The sequence below is a fragment of the Mustela nivalis genome, assembly GCF_964662115.1.
Source record: "Mustela nivalis genome assembly, chromosome: 3".
NCBI classification, from domain to species: Eukaryota; Metazoa; Chordata; class Mammalia; order Carnivora; family Mustelidae; genus Mustela; species Mustela nivalis.
Window position 1 is genome coordinate 147,805,066 of NC_139022.1, and position 18,900 is coordinate 147,823,965.

At 38.4% G+C, this 18,900-nt stretch overlaps 1 protein-coding gene across 2 annotated transcripts in view; it reads left to right on the forward strand.

Annotated features, from left to right (window-relative positions):
- OXCT1 (3-oxoacid CoA-transferase 1) overlaps window positions 1-17,994 on the forward strand; it is a 123,015-nt gene extending 105,021 nt beyond the window's left edge. Inside the window, exons 15-17 of one of the 2 annotated variants that reach the window (XM_082723300.1) lie at window positions 6,787-6,867; window positions 11,323-11,424; window positions 16,003-17,994. In XM_082723300.1, coding sequence (XP_082579426.1) covers window positions 6,787-6,867; window positions 11,323-11,424; window positions 16,003-16,044 — 225 coding nt within the window. In that variant the 3' untranslated portion in view covers window positions 16,045-17,994. Of the gene's footprint in view, window positions 1-6,786; window positions 6,868-11,322 lie in introns of both variants that reach the window. The other variant, XM_082723299.1, reaches the window with a different exon arrangement.
- Window positions 17,995-18,900: the final 906 nt, after the last annotated feature.

The window sequence follows — 18,900 nt, forward strand, 5'->3', positions numbered from 1 at the left end:
CTTTCCCTTTTTAAGTTTCCCCTAAGGCTTTCCTTGCTTTGGTAAGATATTTACCTGCAAAAATAACTGTTCTTCTCGAGGCCTGGAATGCTCCACCTCACATACCTGCTTGGCCTGCTCCCTCAATTCACTCAGGTTTCTACTCAAAGAGAAGCTTTCCCCTGATTATTCCATAAAACAGAAGTCCCCCCTCTTCTAATGGACCTTCACCGCCTTCTCCACCAGAATGGAAGTTCGGTGAAGAAAGGGGCTCTGTCCATTTTAAGAGCTGAAGAGTATCATGTCTAATGCACATTAAGACTCAGTAAATACTTGTTGAATCCATTAATTCTTCGAATAATACTGAGACTTTGAACATGTAAGAGCACTTTTAACTTTTTCAAAGCCCGTTTCACAAGTCCTGCCTCCATATCTCATCATTACAATGGTCCTATGAGGAAAGTCTTGTTTCCCCTGCAAAGGAAAACAAACCCAGTGCCATGGAGGTTGAAAACTCCTGTAAAAGTCAAGTACACAATTAGGAGCAAAAACAAGCTGAGAATCCATGTATCCTGCCTTTGGGCCCCCATTTTTTTTCTAATAACCTTTTTTGTCTGGCAGGTACCATTACCACTAACAATATAAAAGAAAGTGCTTTGTTCTCAGTATTGTGTACCGGAAATATTTCCTAAGGGTATAACTTTCAGAGCACAAAAGCAGAGAAATTCAGTCATGGTTGTCATTTATTGGAAGCAAGCAAAGCTTGGATACCTATTTTAGAGAACATAAATGAAAGCCCTCTTTCTAAAAGAGGTTTAGATTTTATTTTACAGTAGGAGGTCTGGATTCTGAAAGGATAAAAAGAATCATAATTATATTGTTAAGATGTTGGGGATAAGTCTTTATGAATAAGGTTTTGATTACATCTAATCTATATCTGATAACAAAATAGAAATCTGGAATGTGGTTTTACGTTGGAGAGGAATTATATGGAGAGGAATTATATAAAGTAAATGAGGTTTATTAGTCCTATTTGTTTTGGACCAAGTGTGTTACCAAAGGCCAACAAATGTGAAAGATTTTTTTTTTTTAATTATTTCCTGAGAAACATTCTTGGATTAATTTTCAGCAGCATTGAGAAGTATCCAAGGTAAATAAAGTATTTCTTTGTTGGAATAATTTATAATTAACACAGTTTCAGCTGGTTTAATTTTTTTTTCATTTAAAGAAGCTTGTCAATATTTTATAATTTGTTAATGAGACTATTTTGTGGCTAGGATCTGTTTAGGAAAAAAATATTTACCTTTAAAAAAATAGAAATCCTTACATGGTTTTCCCTTTTTATTTCTCCATTCATGATGGAAATGCCTGCCAAGAAAAATTTTATAATGGAAAAGAAAAAAAGCAGAACACAGTCCAACAACCAATAAAGCTCTTTAAAATGGTCTTATAGAAATTTAATTAAGCTAATAACTCTAAATTCTGAGGCTTTGAGCATCCACAGTTCTTAAAAGGAAAACTAGCTCACAGAGAAGCTTTCTGATGTCCAACAGCAATTCATGAATGGAAAGAGAAAGTCATTCCTGTTCATGCCTGGGCTGTGCCATTCTTAGGCTAGAGATCATAGGATGCAATCTTTAGAGAGAAAATAAAATGCCGTGATAAAGATTTTTGTGTTATATGTAAGAAAAATGGCCTCCTATTCTAAGATCTCAAAGCCCTGACGACTGTTTTCAGGGAAATGCCTTGCTGTATGTACCATCTCGTTTGGTTAGCCTTCCCCTTGAGAATGCGCCTGTAACCACAAACGGTTATTACATCCACATATAAAAACCATTTGTAATAGCAATGGTTCTCTACTTCAGAGCTAGCTGAGTCTTTCTGCTCAAGTCCTTTGTGGATTATTGGAATCCCTGCCAAATAGATGCTGTGTAAAGGCCAAAAATACCCAGGAGTATAAACTCGGTGTGAATAATAGCATCTTGTCCTTTTACCCTGTGTATCCTGGTTTTCTTTAGTTAGCCAATCTTGTGTTTCTTTTCTGTGTTTTCTTTTCAATTTTCATAGCGATTTGACAGTCCATGTGTTTTGTAATACCACATTCCCTGTGAGGTGTGTGTTTGTGTGTGTGTGTTTATAGATGCTTTTTCCCTTAATTTAAGTATTGAGACCAGTGGGGAGAAGGAAAGACAAGGGACAGTGACAATCAGGCTTCTTTTACTTTTCGGCAAAAACCCAGAGAGAGATCCGTCCTAGGTTTCACTGTGCCAGCAGACGATGTATTGAATATTCTCTTGTCAAGTTCAGCTTATGTAGTGCCTCTTTTCAGTGCATTAATGCAGGCCTTGCAGTTTTAGGACTGAGTAGGCAGAAGAGGGGGAGTAACCATAATTCACTCAGCTCCTCTCTTGACTTATAAATTTATATGTTTCATACTGCAGTCTTAAGATATCTTTGCTTCTCCCTTTGATCATACCTTTACATATCTCCCCAAAGTCTTCTAAGCCTCGTCACATACTTCTGCTAGCTTTGCTTCTCCTCGTGGGTTCAGAGATGTTGGGAATGTACAAGTACCTATCTTGGGACTAGACAGCAGTCTCCGGTGGGCCTCAGATGCTCAGTCACGTGGTATTTTACAGCTCTAGCTCTGTTGGAGTTCCCCAATCAGAATTAAAATATTTACACCCCATGTCCTAAGTACTAGGGGTCTTGAATGTGGGGTGATGGAGTCTGCGGTGGAGTGTGGTTCAGGTAGCATGAATGAAGGCCTTAAGACTCAGTCCCTTAAGGAGCAACCAACTTCTAGAATTTGCCTTTTCTGTACTTGATCATTAGGGCTTTCCCAAGGAAGTTTCCTGAAAGAAGAAATACATTGCAGCCACATTTATAAAGCATCTAACAGAAAAGACGGGCATAAAATGGTGTTTTATGTAAAGCAAAACCTTACTACATGCACGCTCCATTGCCTCAGGTGAATAAAATGCTGCTATCAAATGCAAAAATCATTGTGTCCTGAGAAAGAGAGCTTGTTGTTTGGGATTAAGTTCATTGTGATAACATGAAGCTCACCGTCATGATAACAAGGGGGATTTATTATCATTTAACCAGAGTTGTTTGGTGCTAAAGAATTTAGGTGCAGGATTTCACACAATTATCTAAAGAATTAGAGATCACCATGAAGCAAGTGATAGAAAGTACTGGAGACACTAAATCATTTAAAAAGAAAACGGTGACTTCCCAGGGCTTCCATGAAGCCTGTAAGTGACCAAGAGGGGAAAGAATAAAACTGGAAGCAGGTAGAGGAAGGAGATTTAGCTCTTGGTCAAGGCTATGAAGAAGTTAGCAAATATAAGGGTGTAGTGAAATCACGAGCCCTCGAGGCTAGTCAGAGCATTTTAATGCTACACTTTGTATCCATTCCTCTGCCTTTTCTGGCATTTCTTCATGAGGAAAGATAGAAAGAAGCAGAATGATAAGGAGGCACCAACCCCACTGACCCTAAATATTTGTGTGTGGATCTACTCCTAGTTTACTGCATTTTTAGAACATTTTGTGTGATTCCTATAGTGATCGGGTAAGGAAGACGAGGCCATTGTAGAGGAAACCACGGCACTAAGAATTGAATAGACCAAATGACCGTTCAAAGGCGGATGCAAGAGAAAAACATAAATGGGTCTTTGGGTCCTTAAGACAGTGTTCTTTGCTACCCTCACTATCCTGCATCTCTTTTTTAGGATTTATTTTTAAATGCTAAAGACTCAGCACTTGTTCCTCCTTTGTGAATCGTTAATCTATGCAGCTGCCATTCCACATTGTAGGGCTCAGCCTGGCATGGTTAGAGCAGAGCACTAAAGTGGGAGTTAGTCCTGTTTGGGCTTCATAGCTAGCCTGTTGTTGAATATTGAAATTGTGACATTCTTTCATCTTCTTGTCTCTCATTTTCTCTTTTTCCTTGATCTGTGTTGTGCCTTGGAGCTAAATGTGAATGGAGTCCTTTAGCGACATTGTTCTCCCTGTAAGTGACCAAGAGGGGAAAGTTTTCCTAGGTGGCAGTTTCCTAGGTCAGCCATATGTGATTTTAGGAATTGTGGTTAGACCATTTTCTGCACAATTATGTGTCTAACTTCATATTGGAAACTAAGAGCTCCTAAAGAATTTCCTGGTAGACGGTAGAAATGTAAACATGTTTTGTATAAACAATAGTAGCTAACATTTATTGAGCACTTGTTAAGTGACAGATACTTAACATGAGATGAATCGGTTTTTTGCATCTCATTTTGCAATAACCCCGTGGGGTAAGGCTGATGGGGAAACATAGGCCTAGGAACTTTGCATAGCCAGCATGGAGCAGAACCAGACTTACCCCTGGGTATTTTGGTTCCAGTCCACACCCTTAACCATACACTATACTGTTTATACAGCATATAGTCTATGAAAGGTCTCTCTACTAGGAGCACACAGTTAATTCTGTCAGTTGAAATTCCTGATTCCTCCTAAAATGGAGTTGTTTGGTCATGAAAATCCAAGTCGTTTCTTTCACACCAGACGCAGATCGTGCTCAAATGAGAACAAGGTAAGAGCTCGCTGCAAAAGCTGTTCTTCAGAGGCCCCCAGATTGTTCACTTTGTTTCCAGGCAGGCCCGCAATTCACTGTGACATGCCTTATTTGAGTTACATTAAAAGTAAGGAGACCTGACAACTGTACAAGCTTGAATATTCATCATTAATTTCAGCTCTTTAATTAAGTTTCTCTGACACGTGCAGACTTTCTTTGAAACTGGAAGGGAAAATAGAGCATTAAAAATGAAGTGAAAATGAGGTTTTTATTTCTACAGTTATGAATGTTCTTATACAGTAAGATCCAGAGTATATAACTTGTTATTAAAGGTGTAATGTCTATCCATTTTATATGTATTTCACACTCATTTTGATTAAACTAAAGTAATAGAGTTTGGCTTTTTGAAATCCATCTGGGATTCCCAGTAGATCTTCCATTTTCCTACCCATTCATTTATTTAAAAAAATACTGAATGCTTTTTATGTCACGCACTTGAGTTAAGTACACTAAAACCTTTTAATTACTGGTGCATTGGTTAGTTGACAGTTTATGAAGGAGCAAAGTCTTCTTAATTAATCTTAGTTATCTGAAAGTCCTTGCCTAAGGACTATATACTTGGTCTAACAGAAATCCTGAGAGAAAGATAAACTTGGTAGCAGGTATATAGTTTAGTAGTAAAACAGTCAGATGGCTAAAGATGATGACATCATGTGGGGTATTTTCAGATCCAGAAAGAAGCAATAGAAGCATTTTGCCATTTTTTTTTAATAGAAGATCTAGAAGATGATAGGGTAGCCTTCAGCCTCAAGGGGAATAATAATTTAAGCTCCTGTTGGTTGATACTTGGAAAGGACCTTAATCATAATTGTAGTCTTAGATCATCAGAGCTATTGTTTCAGGTGTGTTCCATACATGTCCCAGAGGCCACCTCCACACCTGGTATGTGGGGATGGGGGTTGGAGTATGGGAGATAAGTGGGGAAAACCTGCTTTCAACTATTTTCTTTTCTTTCTTTTTTTTTATTTTGCGGGTATAGTTGACACATAGTGTTACCTTAGTTTCAGGTGTATAACACAGGGACTAAGTTTGTACATTATGCTGTGCTCACCAGAGAAGAAAGGGTACAGTAGCTAAAAGAAACTTTGAAAAAAATACGAATTTTAGCCAGCTCACACATTTTACAAATGAGCAAACTGAGGCTCAGACAAACACCAGGAAAAGCAAATAGCTGTATGTGCATGTGAATGTAAGCGTGGTGGACCACACTGCCTTGCCCGGCAGTGAACAGTTTGACACGGTCATTTAGGCAGAACCATATACATTCTAACCACAGAGTTAACTACGAATTGTGACACAGCTCTGCTGAAGAAATGCAGAGGATGGAGGAGGCTGGGATTTTGTTAAGAGAGTTAAGTCTTCAGGTGCTGTAATAAGTTAGTAGAGGGCGCCTGGGGGCACAGCGGGTTAAAGCTTCTGCCTTCAGCTCAGGTCATGATCCCAGTGTCCTGGGATCGAGCCCCACTTCGGGGTCCCTACTTAGTAGGAAGCCTGCTTCTCCCTCTCCCACTCCCCCTGCTTGTGTTCCCTCTCTCGCAGAGTCTCTCTCTGTCAAATAAATAAATAAAATCTTAAAGAAAAAAAAAAAAAGAAAGAGCATGGTAAAGACAATATTTAAAAATGAAGAGGTAACGGGAAAAATATGTAGAGATAGGGAATGCTAAGAAAAATAACATAAAGTGGATTCCTGTTGAGAACAGGTCTAAAAGTAAGGGAGGGAGGCTAGGCACTGGTGTTTTCACATATGTTTTACTTTTCTAGCAAACCAAATTAATTTTAAAAAGGGTATTAGACATTCATGTTTTATATGTGCTTCCTTTCCTTGGTGAATAATGGCTCGTGTTTGTCAAGGAGACCATTCCCTGAAAGAGAAGAAATAAGCAGGGCACTAGAAGTGAAATTTTTCATTATGGGATATGAGGACTGAGACTTGAAGTCCAATTTGTGGCAAGGTGTTTCCCAACTAAATCATTTATGACTTTAGCCATTCATTTAGTATTCTTCCTAAATTATTTTAGGGGCAGAAGCTGTCTCCAGAAAGAAAGCAGAAGTGTGACTGTGCAAACATTTTTAGAACAGCTTGTACCTAAAAGACCATTTCTCTGGTGGTTCCTGTTTGTCCTTTTGTTATTCTCCTTCTAAACAAGAATTGGTCCCTAACTACTCTTTTTGATATTCCTTCTTTAAAACAGGGAAATGTACATAAAATCATGGAGAAATGTACATTGCCACTGACTGGAAAGCAATGTGTCAACCGCATCATTACTGAAAAGGTACGGTGTCTGTTTTTATTTCCACTAATGCCTGCCATCACTTTTTAAATTTATAAGCATTTTTAGAATTTTGTTTTGTTACCCTCTAAAACTGTTATGTTGGTAGTCATAGGATTAATTTAATCCATGAGTAGACTGAATAAAATAATTCATCAATTTAATGTTTCTAAATGTAGAATTCTTAGCATGGTACTCTGGAAATACCCATATACAGACTTGAACTGTTGGCCTTGGTAACTTTGACAGTATGTATAACCAAAGAAAAGTTTTATTCATCCTTTTACTTGGATGATTAAGATGTCTAAGATGGATGATATATATAAAGTTAAGAATATATTAATCATTCCTACCTTTCTTCTTTGCTTTCCCAAATCACAAGTGTAAATTGTTGGATTTCATTTTGAGAAAGTCAGCCAAAATTGGGTTTTAATCATTTGGGTTCAAATTGCAGTGAAAGTCCGACAGTGAGCCAAGAAATTTGTCCTATGGTTCTTGCAAGCTTTGAGCTCTCTTTTATAAGGTGGACTTCAGAACACACCAGCCATGTTCGTGCTTCTCTTGATTTTCTTCTTAGATAGAAAATGTTGGCTAATGGCACAACTGGAAATGACTCAGATCTGAGAGCAGCCTCACCAACAGTTATCTGTAGTCATTTTTCTGGCCCAGATACGAACCTAGAATGTTGGAATGACATAACTCTCTGCATTATGAGTTAGGGGGGCATCATTTTGATTCAATAACTTGGTTAAAGCAAAACAACAAAATTACCTCTATCGGGCCTGGTTGGGGTGCTGTTCCTTTTGCCAAGAGCCGTAGAGGTAGCATCTTGGCATTCGGCTGGTTTGCTGCCCCTCACTGAGGTGTGGTAAGAAGCGCCCTAAAGCGGCCCTGTGAGGAGGAGGTTCATAATATCTTACAGAGCCACATTTGAAAAGCATTCTGTCCTAAATGATGCCTTCCCATAGGGCCGTTTATGTGGAATTCCATAAAGGTGACTTACAGAGAATAGAAGTTGGATGAAAGGGCAGAATATTTCATTTCACCATTTATTCCCTGAGCCCTACCACTTCTAGAGCCCCTCCCAAACTGACAAGATTTACTGAAAAGAATCCATTATTTTGAAAAGAAGAAGAGAGTAGGGGGAGAAGAGATGAGAAGAGAGTCCAGTTAGAGGGCTCCTGCAGTGATCTAGGCCAGAAATATCAGAGTTTTAAGCCACAGGACAGAAGGACAGATGTGAAAGACCCAGATGGACCCAACCTAGCGAGATGACGAATTGGATGTGACTGCTGCAGCAGAGGTGCTTCCTAAGAATTCCTCAGGAAGCTCAGACTGTGGGAAGAGACGGGGAGGAGCAGTGGGAGGTAGGAAGAGAATGGGTTCAGTTTGGACACACTCGGTTTGATTATTCCCGAATATGTGAACATCTGGTGAGGGATTTTTTTTTTTTAAGATTTTAGTTATTTATTTTTTTGAGAGAGAGAGCCCATGAGCAAGGGTGGGGGGTTGCAGAGGGAAAAGCAAATTTCCCACTGAGCAGGGAGCCCGATGTGATGCCAGTGCTGGATCCCAGGACCCTGAGATCAGGATCTGAGAAGAAGGCAGATGCTTAACCAACTGAGCCACCCAGGCACCCCTCCAGAGATTTCTGGTAAACAAATAGAGATGTGGATCTGGAGCTCAGAGGGGAAGTCAGTATTGGACTAAACCAAAGGCAGTTGTGGAACCTCAGGGAAGGGAACGGTGCATGTTTACCTGTGCTCTAGATACAGTATGTGCTCAATAAATCTTTGTTGAAGGAGTGAATTAGAATGCAGTGCCATTAAGGGCGATGAATGTGTTCAGCCCTGCCATGACAGATGTGGGACTAGAATTCCATTTTCAACTTTTAAGGAAAATTCCATTGGTTTGCCATTTGAAAGAGGCTTTGGAGATGTTTTGACCCTGATTTCCTAGTTTTGTGCTGCTAGAATGAGATTGTGAAAGATGCTTTCCTTGACAGCATCTGGGCTATGATTAACTGCTTTATCTGTAATAGAGTCTCCCATTTTTATCAAGGTTTTGTTTATACTTTATACTGCTAAATGGAATCTTCCTAAATATTTCAAAAGTAAATTTCCTTCATTTTAATAATAGATGCTTGGCTTCCTAGTATACAACCTTGAGAGCTAATTAGGGTTTTATAAAGGTGTTAAAAATTTTTAAAAGCAGTAAGTCAATTTGCCATAGATTTTCTCTCCCTGATCACTTTATATTCATGATATCACAGTTGTCTTCTCCTCAAATCCCTTTCCTGCCTATTCTTAATAACACAATCTGGAGGCTCCTTTTTAAAAAAATTTGTTCCATTTTGATAAATTTATAGCTGCTCATAATGCAAGGCAAGGAAAATCAGTGTGAATAATGCCCCAGACACGTTTTTTGCAAAACAAAAGTATCCATTTAAAAAAAATTTAAGTTGTCATTTTGGAATTAAATAATCTAATGCAGCACACAGACATTCCTAAATGACCATTTTCTGCCCTCTCAAAACATATATTTCTGCTGAAAAAAGGTTTTTTTAGGAACATTTTTTGTGTAAATGAAAAGGATGTTTGGCAGAATATTTCCTCCAAAATTTAAATCCTCTTTTCCAGTAAAATCAACCAAGTTATCCGTGAATTTATCAGAGAATGCAGGTATTACTCGTCCTCTTAATGTTTTGCTCATGGGGGAAAAATCAATAAACTGGAGATTAATAAACATTTCGGGACTTTGACTTGAGTTCACACACAAGTGACAGTAAGTTAAGCTATTAAGGGGAAAGAACATGTGGGTGTGGTGCCCCTTCTGAGTTTTAGGCATGATTCCAGGTGCTCAGAGTATGTTTATTTTATTTGTCCTGTATAGCAATCTTGGGAAGTGGGGTGTTCTGATATCCATGTGTACTTGCAAAGACAGGTTCACCAAAGACCACTTAGCTAGCACATGGCAGAGCTGGACTTCCAGTCCACCTCAAAAGCCAGGGTTTTCCTCTATATGTGGCTGTATCTTCATATTAGTCTTCTAAGCAGGAGTGTATTTATTTATTTATTTATTTATTTTAAAGATTTTCTTTATTTATTTGACAGAGAGAAATCACAAGTAGATGGAGAAGCAGGCAGAGAGATAGAGGGAAGCAGGCTCCCTGCTGAGCAGAGAGCCTGATGCGGGACTCGATCCCAGGACCCTGAGATCATGACCTGAGCCGAAGGCAGCGGCCCAACCCACTGAGCCACGCAGGCACCCCAGCAGGAGTATATTTAATGTGGCAATTTAGAGTTTGATTTCCAAGCTAGCTGAAAATCAAGATCAGCCTGTGAAAAATAGTTGAATGTAAGGTAAATCTGGAGGACGGACGGAAGAGACATGGGAAACATTAAGTCCGGGTAAAATGAAACTAGCTGTGGAAGCCTAGAAAGAGCGTAGTCCTGTTGCTCTGGAGGACAACGGCGAAGACCTAGCAAGTGACAGAGGAAGCAGTCGAGGCCTCTTACGGTTAGAGCTTCCCAGCCATAGTCTAATCTGCCACGAGCCAAGTGAGCCTCCTGACACAGAAAGTTTCCCAGCAGAACCCCAGTGACCATCTCAGAAGAATGTTTGTTCCTGAGTGGGAGTTTATACTAAATAACTTCATCCGTCCTCCCACTCAGGTTGTCATACTGCATTGTGACAACGGGTGCCCAGAATCAGATACGGCAGGTTGAGTGTGCCTGCTGAGGTCACACTGTACCACTTGGTACTCCCGTCACCTGGTGTTACCAACCAGAATGTTGTAAAGGAATTTTAGAGCGCTGGAGTCTTCACGTACTTGTCCCAAACACAAGCATCTTCATTTGAGGTGCATACCAGAGGGGGATTCTCATGCTGGCCTCTAGCACCCGAGTGTCTTCACAGGACTTAAAGGCAAAGTTTTAATACTTACCTGGGAGTCTTTCAGCAGTTACTTGTCAGGACTTCCAAGTGCCTGCCTTCTTTTATATCCTGTAACTCTTTACGCAGCAGCATTGACTAGCTTTTCCCACCATCCTTGTGCATTCGCCTTCCAAATTTCTCCTCCGTCCCCACTTTTCGTCATTCCTTTCTTTCTTCAAATCATCATCATTTTCTAATTGAAATTTTGACCAGAAGTGTTAGACCTAACTAAAGGAAGGTAAACAACAACTGGATTACAAAGTGGCACGTGCCGTCAATAGTCAACACTCATTTATTTTCTGGCATCAACAGTGTTCCACAGCTAATTGCCGATTAGGGAGCTGGCATTTATTCTCACCAAAATATAATCGTTAGAGTTGACATTTTCTCATTGCTGATTGTCAGAGTCTTTTGTCCTGGGTCTTGTCTCTCCTTTAAGAATTCGAGAGGTTATTTCTGTTTTGTGTTATAAAATTATTACTGTGATAGAAATTGTCATTGTCGTTTTCTTGGTTCTGACAGGCTGTGTTTGATGTGGACAGCAAAAAAGGACTGACTCTGATTGAACTCTGGGAAGGCCTGACCGTGGATGACATAAAAAAGAGCACTGGGTGTGATTTTGCAGTAAGTGTTTCTGTGAACAAATCCAGCCACTTGTCCTATATCATGAGCTTGATTAATGGGTGTTTACAGGACATGAACCATTAATTTGTGATCATTTTTGGAGTTGACCTTTACAGAGAACAGGAGTGAAAAGGGAGAGTGCCTTCAGATGAGAGCAGGTGGGAGCAGGAGCGGGCTCTGACTCATGGCCAGCCAGCATTTGGCTCAGGAGTCAGAAGCAGGAGGGGGAGGAACCACCAGGGACTGCTGGAAGCAGAGGTGGAGTTTGAACTCTAAGCTATTTTGTATAAAGTCCCTTGGGATCCTTTGTTCTTGGTTACCTATCAGTGTGGCTAGACTAAATTAACTCTAAAATGTGAGCCACACAGGGAGAAATGATACTGCCTTGTTTTAAACCCAGCTGTGGCTTATGGCTTTCTCTTTGATGAACTTTGATGCCTGATTATTCTATCCATGGACTGTATTAGAAGGATGAGCTCGACACTGACTGATAGTCACAAAATAGGTGTATACTGCATTTAAAGAAAAAAACCTAGTTCATAAAAACTAAGACTTACAAAGCACATATACATCAGGGGAGTATACATTTAAGAAACCTACAAATCTCTTTTTAAAACAGAATAGTACTATAATATAAATGATCACCCTTTAATGCCAGTGCTTGTTAATGAATCACCGATCACCTACCTAATGGGAGTTGAGAAGATGGCTCAGTCCATTGGAAGTGAATCGAAAGTAAAGGTGAAATGTCTCTGAAGAACTGAAAGAAAAGAATTTCCTTCTCACATACCTTTTTAAGAATGGCTTTACTAGTTAAAATGGAATATATTTATAACGGGAAGAAATTTGAAGCTACCCATCCTAGAGAAAGTGATTTAACGAAATTTATTCAAGAAATCGTGCATAGATTTCATAGACTTCTTGCTTGGCTGGTACCTATTAGTGCATAACAAATTCCTGTAAAAACAATTCTGCTGCATAATTCATTATCCACATGTAACTGTTTTGATATTGTATGAGGGTCTTTGTCTATTAACCTTTTTTGAATTTCCCTTTGAAAAAAGAAGTTTGTCAGCAATACCTCACACAAAAAGCACATCTTGAATTAGCTTTTCAATAACCTCAGGAAGAAAAATGAGATTTGTTCATACTTTATTTGGAATTCCTTACCCCAGTGATAAAAGCAAACAATTCTTACATATCAGCTCTTCTTTATATTTTTTCCCTATATGAATAAATTGACCTCTTCTTCGTCGGGTAACAATTTTGAGATCCACATCATGTTCAGTTCTTGGCTACAAAAGAGAATAGGCAAAGAAAGGACCCTTGTTGTTGTTATTTTTTTTCATTCATGTAGATAAGTCAGGATGAACAAGGTGGTGTTTTACTGTTTTTGCGCTTTTATTTTTTTTTTAAGTGCAAGTTTCCATGTCTCAATGCACCGAAAAATACCTCTTGGTTTCCGTTTTATTACCATATCACCCCTCCTTTTGACACGAGCCTGTGATCGATCTTGTTTCCTCCAAATTAGGGCGTTGAGATAAAATGTTAATTTGTATGTTCCTGTTGTCCTGAAAATGACAATGTGTGGTAGCAGCTGAACCGCCTCAACAAAAGGACCCACTTTTGAGGATCTGATGATCAATGGCATCTCTTTGGACCCTGACAGATGAAATCACATATCACGATTGTTTTTCCGTAATGCTAGGGACTGGAATGCTCTAATGAATAACTTGTTCTGTTTAATAGCTGGGTTATCAATAAAATACATGTAATCATAAAAGTACATTGAGGATAACACTTCTTGATCGTTCAGAAGGTGTTTCTTGTCATACTTCAGAAGCTATTCCATGTGGTTGTTACTGCATAGGTCGCATTTTACTCTATATGTGACCTTATGTCAGTCAGTCAAAATTTCTTCTTGAGGAAAGGCCCACTCAGTCTTCACTATATATCTGGACATAAGCATTCTAGAAGGGAATAGTTAGACAACCAGGTTGTTGCATAATTAAAAAGGATAAAAACCTAGGTCAAAGTAATTTTGAAAATGTGTTGGCTAATATTTTCTCATATTAAAGCTGTGACCAGCTAATGAAAATGTTGGATTTCTGTATATCAGTCTGTGTGTTACTTACTGCCAGTTACTTGACGGGCCAAAGTAGAAAGAAAAGGGGAAATCCCACCACCTAAATTGCATTATCTGCAAAGTCTCTCTTTCCACTGAGTAGTTAATTCAAACAGTTTCTCATTTCTTTCTTTCCTAATGCATGCTTCTGTTACATAAAATAGGTATTTTTTTCTTTACCATAAATGTCTGTGGACCTTTTTTGAAACAGAATATTTCCTTCTGTTTTTATTTTTTAAAAAATTTGAGTCCATATTTGAACGTCATGTGGTCAAATAAACTTCCAGAGGTCATTAGTTATCCATGATTATTTATTAAACATCCAGTTGTATCCCATATTGAGTTATGAAATGTGAATAAAATAGAACAAATTGGTATAGTTTCTACTCCCAAGGGCCTTGGTCTTATTCTCCAGGCAGGAATACACCTAAACCACCAGTGGCAAAACATTAAATAAGAATACCGCTTATTTATATGTTTGCAGTGAAATCTGAAAGAAGGCAGCTGGAGATATTTTTTGCTAAGTTGAATAAATTTACACTCGGTATCTATTATGAACTGGCATTATACCAGAATTAAAGAGTATATACCATTGGGATTTCAGTGGACTGGGCAGACAAATTGTTGGCTTATCTTCTACACTTAAATCATATAATCTTGTGCCACCCTGTAGATCACCTTGGCAGATTAAATCTGCTTTGGCTTGCATGGGCTTAACATGTTGATAAGACTGTGAGAGAATAGGATGAAAAATGGTGGTTTAGTAGATGTTTTTCATTATAAAAATAGACAGGCCAAGTCAGTCTGCATAAAGCTGCTTTTTTGTTTTCATAGAAGTCAGAGTCCACATTGAGGATATAAATAGTAGAGCCCCAAACAGGGTCAATATGCCAAGGAAAATGATCAGATGTTTAGTTTATAAAATTAAGGTGTCCAGTTTTCTTTTAAAGGAAATGCTACAAAGCATCTTTTGGATGTGATTCCCCCCACACAAAATAGTTTTATTTCATTAAATTATTTCTGCAGATGCTCTGTTGTTTTAAAAAAAGAAAATGGGTTGTTTGTGAGACACACTTTCGAAATACACAGAGCCCATATGTCTTTTTTTCTTTTCAGTAGAGTGAAGATCTATGCACATGTGGGCTGTGATTTTTGTCTATTTATTATATATCTATTATTTTGTCTATTATTATGTATCTGCTCTTGGAACTGGCAAATCTGAATGAGCTGTCATTTATTTTAAGCTATATATGAAGCCATACCAATCCTTTTTGTTCTGATCATGTCATTCTTTTAGTAGAAAAATGGAAAGGGGGGCATTAACTCTTGACATTATGAAGAGTTAATACAGAAACAATTTATAAATGAACTAAAAATATTTAACCTCATCAAAGCCAAATAATTGCCTACGCCTTCTATTTTTAATACTGTCTTAACCTCTATTAAAACTTTCCTCTAGTTCTTTGAAGCTTAATCTTTGTTTCATTCATTCATTAATTTAACAAAATATTAACTTTGTTCTGGAAGGCAAAATGCCAGCTAGGCCCACTTCCATCGGTTCATTGTTGAGGGGCTCAAAGAATCATTAATATCTTCTCCTGGCTTTCCGTGGACACTGTTACTTACTAGGACTCAATAGATATTTGCCAGATTGAATGACATCTGTACTGACATTGCACCTTGAAAGATCAGTCAAAATTAAGCCAAACCACTTATGTTTTGTTTAGGTTTTTGCCACCAGCTATCCCATTAAACATAGACCTGTCCTCATTTTTCTCTGCTTCAGGGCTTCTAGGAATGCATGTACTGTTCTGCACATTGAACATAATTATGGTCAATTTTTAATATTTCTGTTACCTCCTTTTTTAAAATAACTTGGAATCTTTTTACTGCCTTTATATCATTTCCATTCTGATTTTGAAATTTCTGACAGAAGTTGTCATTGATCATACTTATCTTCATTAATATGTATCCAGTTAATCCAAAGACTACGTTGTCTCTTAACAAAATTATGAATTGACTGGGGCTTATTTTGACCATTTTGAGACTTGATCCTTACTCTATGTCCCTGTTTTAAGTAGCCTCAGAGGTATCAGTCTCGGAGCTCAGTGATCCATTCAGTAGAGAGCTTGGTTGTCTGAACCCTTTATTGTCTCTGTCTGCTCCTCTTCCACTCCCTTTCTTATGAGTCTTAATGATCCTTAATTTAGGGGGTATAATGTGCAAGAAGGTTGAGAACTACAAAATACACAAAATGTCAACAGAAGAGTTGTCTGTCTTGTTGGTTTAGAATGGAAAATAATGAGGAAACTCTAGGTGATGTCCATGGCAAGGCTGTTTGTTACCAACATCATTCAAGTTTGGAGATGTTTATGCCATGAGGTTGTTTTCTTTTCTTTTCTTTTTTTTTTTTTAACAATTTGGTCATTTTTTTTTTCTCTTTCTTTTACCAGGTTTCACCAAAACTCATGCCAATGCAGCAGATCACAACTTGAAATTGCAATAGATGTTTGTCCCAGACTGTGTGTTTTTCATTTTAATCACATAGGATTTCATTGAAAGGGTATCAGTAATCGTAATTGTGTGTCTCATGTAATTTTTGACTAGTTTTCTTCAAGCATCTTCCACTGTCCTTAGCCATATAGACTTTGTTCTGTCAAGTGTGCTATGACATCTTAATGAAAGGCAAAATATATATATATATATATATATATATATAAATAATTATCTTATTTGTTTTATAAGTGCCAAGAAGGCTTATCTTTAAAATAGGTGCTCACCTTGGATTTATCTTTATCTTTTGTGGTAAGTACATTAAATTGTACCAGGATGGACCCTTAGGAAGACTTTCATTGATGTGCCTTTCCTCCTAAATCCTGACAGAGAAAAGAATGAGGGAGAAAAATAACTCCACCCAGAGTATACCCAATGCAGCATGTTGTACCAGTCCTGAATGATATGTGAATTTTGAATAGGAGAAATTCTGTCTTAATGATTATGTTTTTCTTTTGGCCTCCCCTGACTTCTGTTTTAGAGCCTCTGATTTTGTGATTGTATCTTGTTTCCCTAAAGCATCCCTTCTCCTCCCACACTTCCTATAACTAAATAGTTGCTCAGTTAGGCAAACAGGAACATCTCTGTAAGGGGGAGTAACTGGTTCATGGGAGAGACCAAGGGGTAGAGGGTTTATTGGTGCTGATGTCCCACCAGGAAGTTGCCTTTAAAAACCAACCATCGGTGCTTTGCCAAAGACCAAGGTTTATTTTGACAAGAGGGTTGTAAACCTAATTGATCTAGTCAGCTTTTTAATTTTAAAATAATGCAGTATTTCTGTGTATCCAGAGAGGTCCCTAAAAGGCTTTCTCTATATTACTGAGGCTCAGTGGGCTACCCAAGACGACCTCTTCGGGCACAAGGGGCAGTGGGATAATTTATCCTAAGTCCAGTCACAATGACAACAAAATTTAAATTTTTTCTTTCTCTTCAGGCTCTCTTACTTCTGTTCAGAAAAGTTTCTAAATATCGAATGCCTTTTTCTATAGAACACTGTTCTTTTTTCTGCCCAGGCTACTTCCTTGAATAAAGTACTTTTCTTTAGCTTTATCAAAATAGAGGAAATACCAATGAGCATCCAGGATTTGAAGAGCCAGTGAACTTCTATTGTTAGAAAATAAACATGGGGGACTAGGTTTTGTAAGGAACTTGTCCTCAGAGCAGTCGTTCTTACCACCCAGTTGCCTCAGGGGGTATCCTAAGCATCCTGGGTATCAAATGGGAGAAAAGTCCAGGCTCCCTAAAGACGGGTCAGACAGCTGTCCTCCAGACAGAGGTAGGCACATAAACAGTGCAATATAATTATTGCTCTGGCACCAGATATAGGAATTTATGCATATGTTTAGGTGATAGTTATCATTTAAACTCACTTTTCTTCAGGTAGGACTATAATTGCGTTATGTATGGTATTGGAGGCGAGAGGCTTTTTTGGCCTTACACTCTCTATCTAAAATAGTCTTAACTGACTGGCTGTGGGATTGAAAGCTTATTTTCCCAATACTGACAAAAAGGACTCTTGGAATTTGTGAGGTAGGAGAATAATACATATCTGTTAGAATTATAATTTGAAAAAAATGTATGCTATTGATGGTTGCTATATTTGCAGACTTAGTTGCTTATCATTCCAGTCCATTACTTTAGGGTAATGTGGTTTGAAGTGTGTTCCCAGCTTTGAGTGGCAGAACCTATGTAGATGACTTTATATTCTTGATTATCAAGAGTTCCATGGATATTAAACACATTAAAAAACAGCATAAATAATCAAAACTATTGTAGATCGCCGTGATTGTCTTTTTTCTTATTTGGGAACGGTGTGACCAGTTATGGGAATAATATACTAGAGACTGGTGGAAAGACCAACAATAAATAGTTCACATACTTTACTGCTTCAATCAAGTTGTTGCTTTTCTTTTTATCTTACCAAAGAACAAATACCATTTTTCATGAAAGAAAAAATGAAATGTTTACTTAAATGAATTCTGATTTTACTCCTTGTCAGAGCCAATCATTTATCTATAAAAATAGACTTCATGTGTTAATATGTATTTTTTTGTTTTTATCTTACATTCTTTTAGGATGTATATACATTAAGCAGCTTTCCAGTGGTGCGTGGAGTTTGCTTGGATTTTGAAGTGGCTCTAGTATAGTCTGCCCAGCATCTGTGTTATCCCTCTGGTTACAGACTCATCCCCTGGCCAAGGGGTGGGGTGTGTGCCCAGATTATGCCTCCTCCCTCATTTGTCCACAGTTATACCCAGGGTGTGCTTATGACCCAGAATATACCAGTAAGGTTATTTCTCCCATGTTTAAAAACAGGAGATGAAAGAGAAGCAAATTTTCTTATTCCTCTCTAATGACTAAGCAATAAGAGTGTGAATGTGGAACCAACACCTCCTTTCCCCCTTCTGTTTCTCTCTCTCTCTCACACACACATACACACACACGCACACACACACACACATGCACCCTACCAGCTGAGGTGCAGTTAGAAAGAAGCTGACACGCAAGCACAGTGAGTTGTAAGTAAGGAATATCCTAGAGGTATTTGCGCTCTTGGTTCTCAATGTGCCTAAGGCCAGCTTCCCTCTAGCCATGCTTGGATATGAGCCCCAAAGTCTCTCATTTTACTTGGGCTCAATCTTTGTGGGTCTTTGTCATTTCCAACTAAAGTATGAACTCAAACAGCTTTTGTAATTCTTGAATCTCGAGAGGGATCTGGTCTGCAGAAGTGGCATAGAATATTAGGAAAACTGCTTGTAGCTGGGCCCAGAGAACACCTATAAGAGCATTTATAGGTG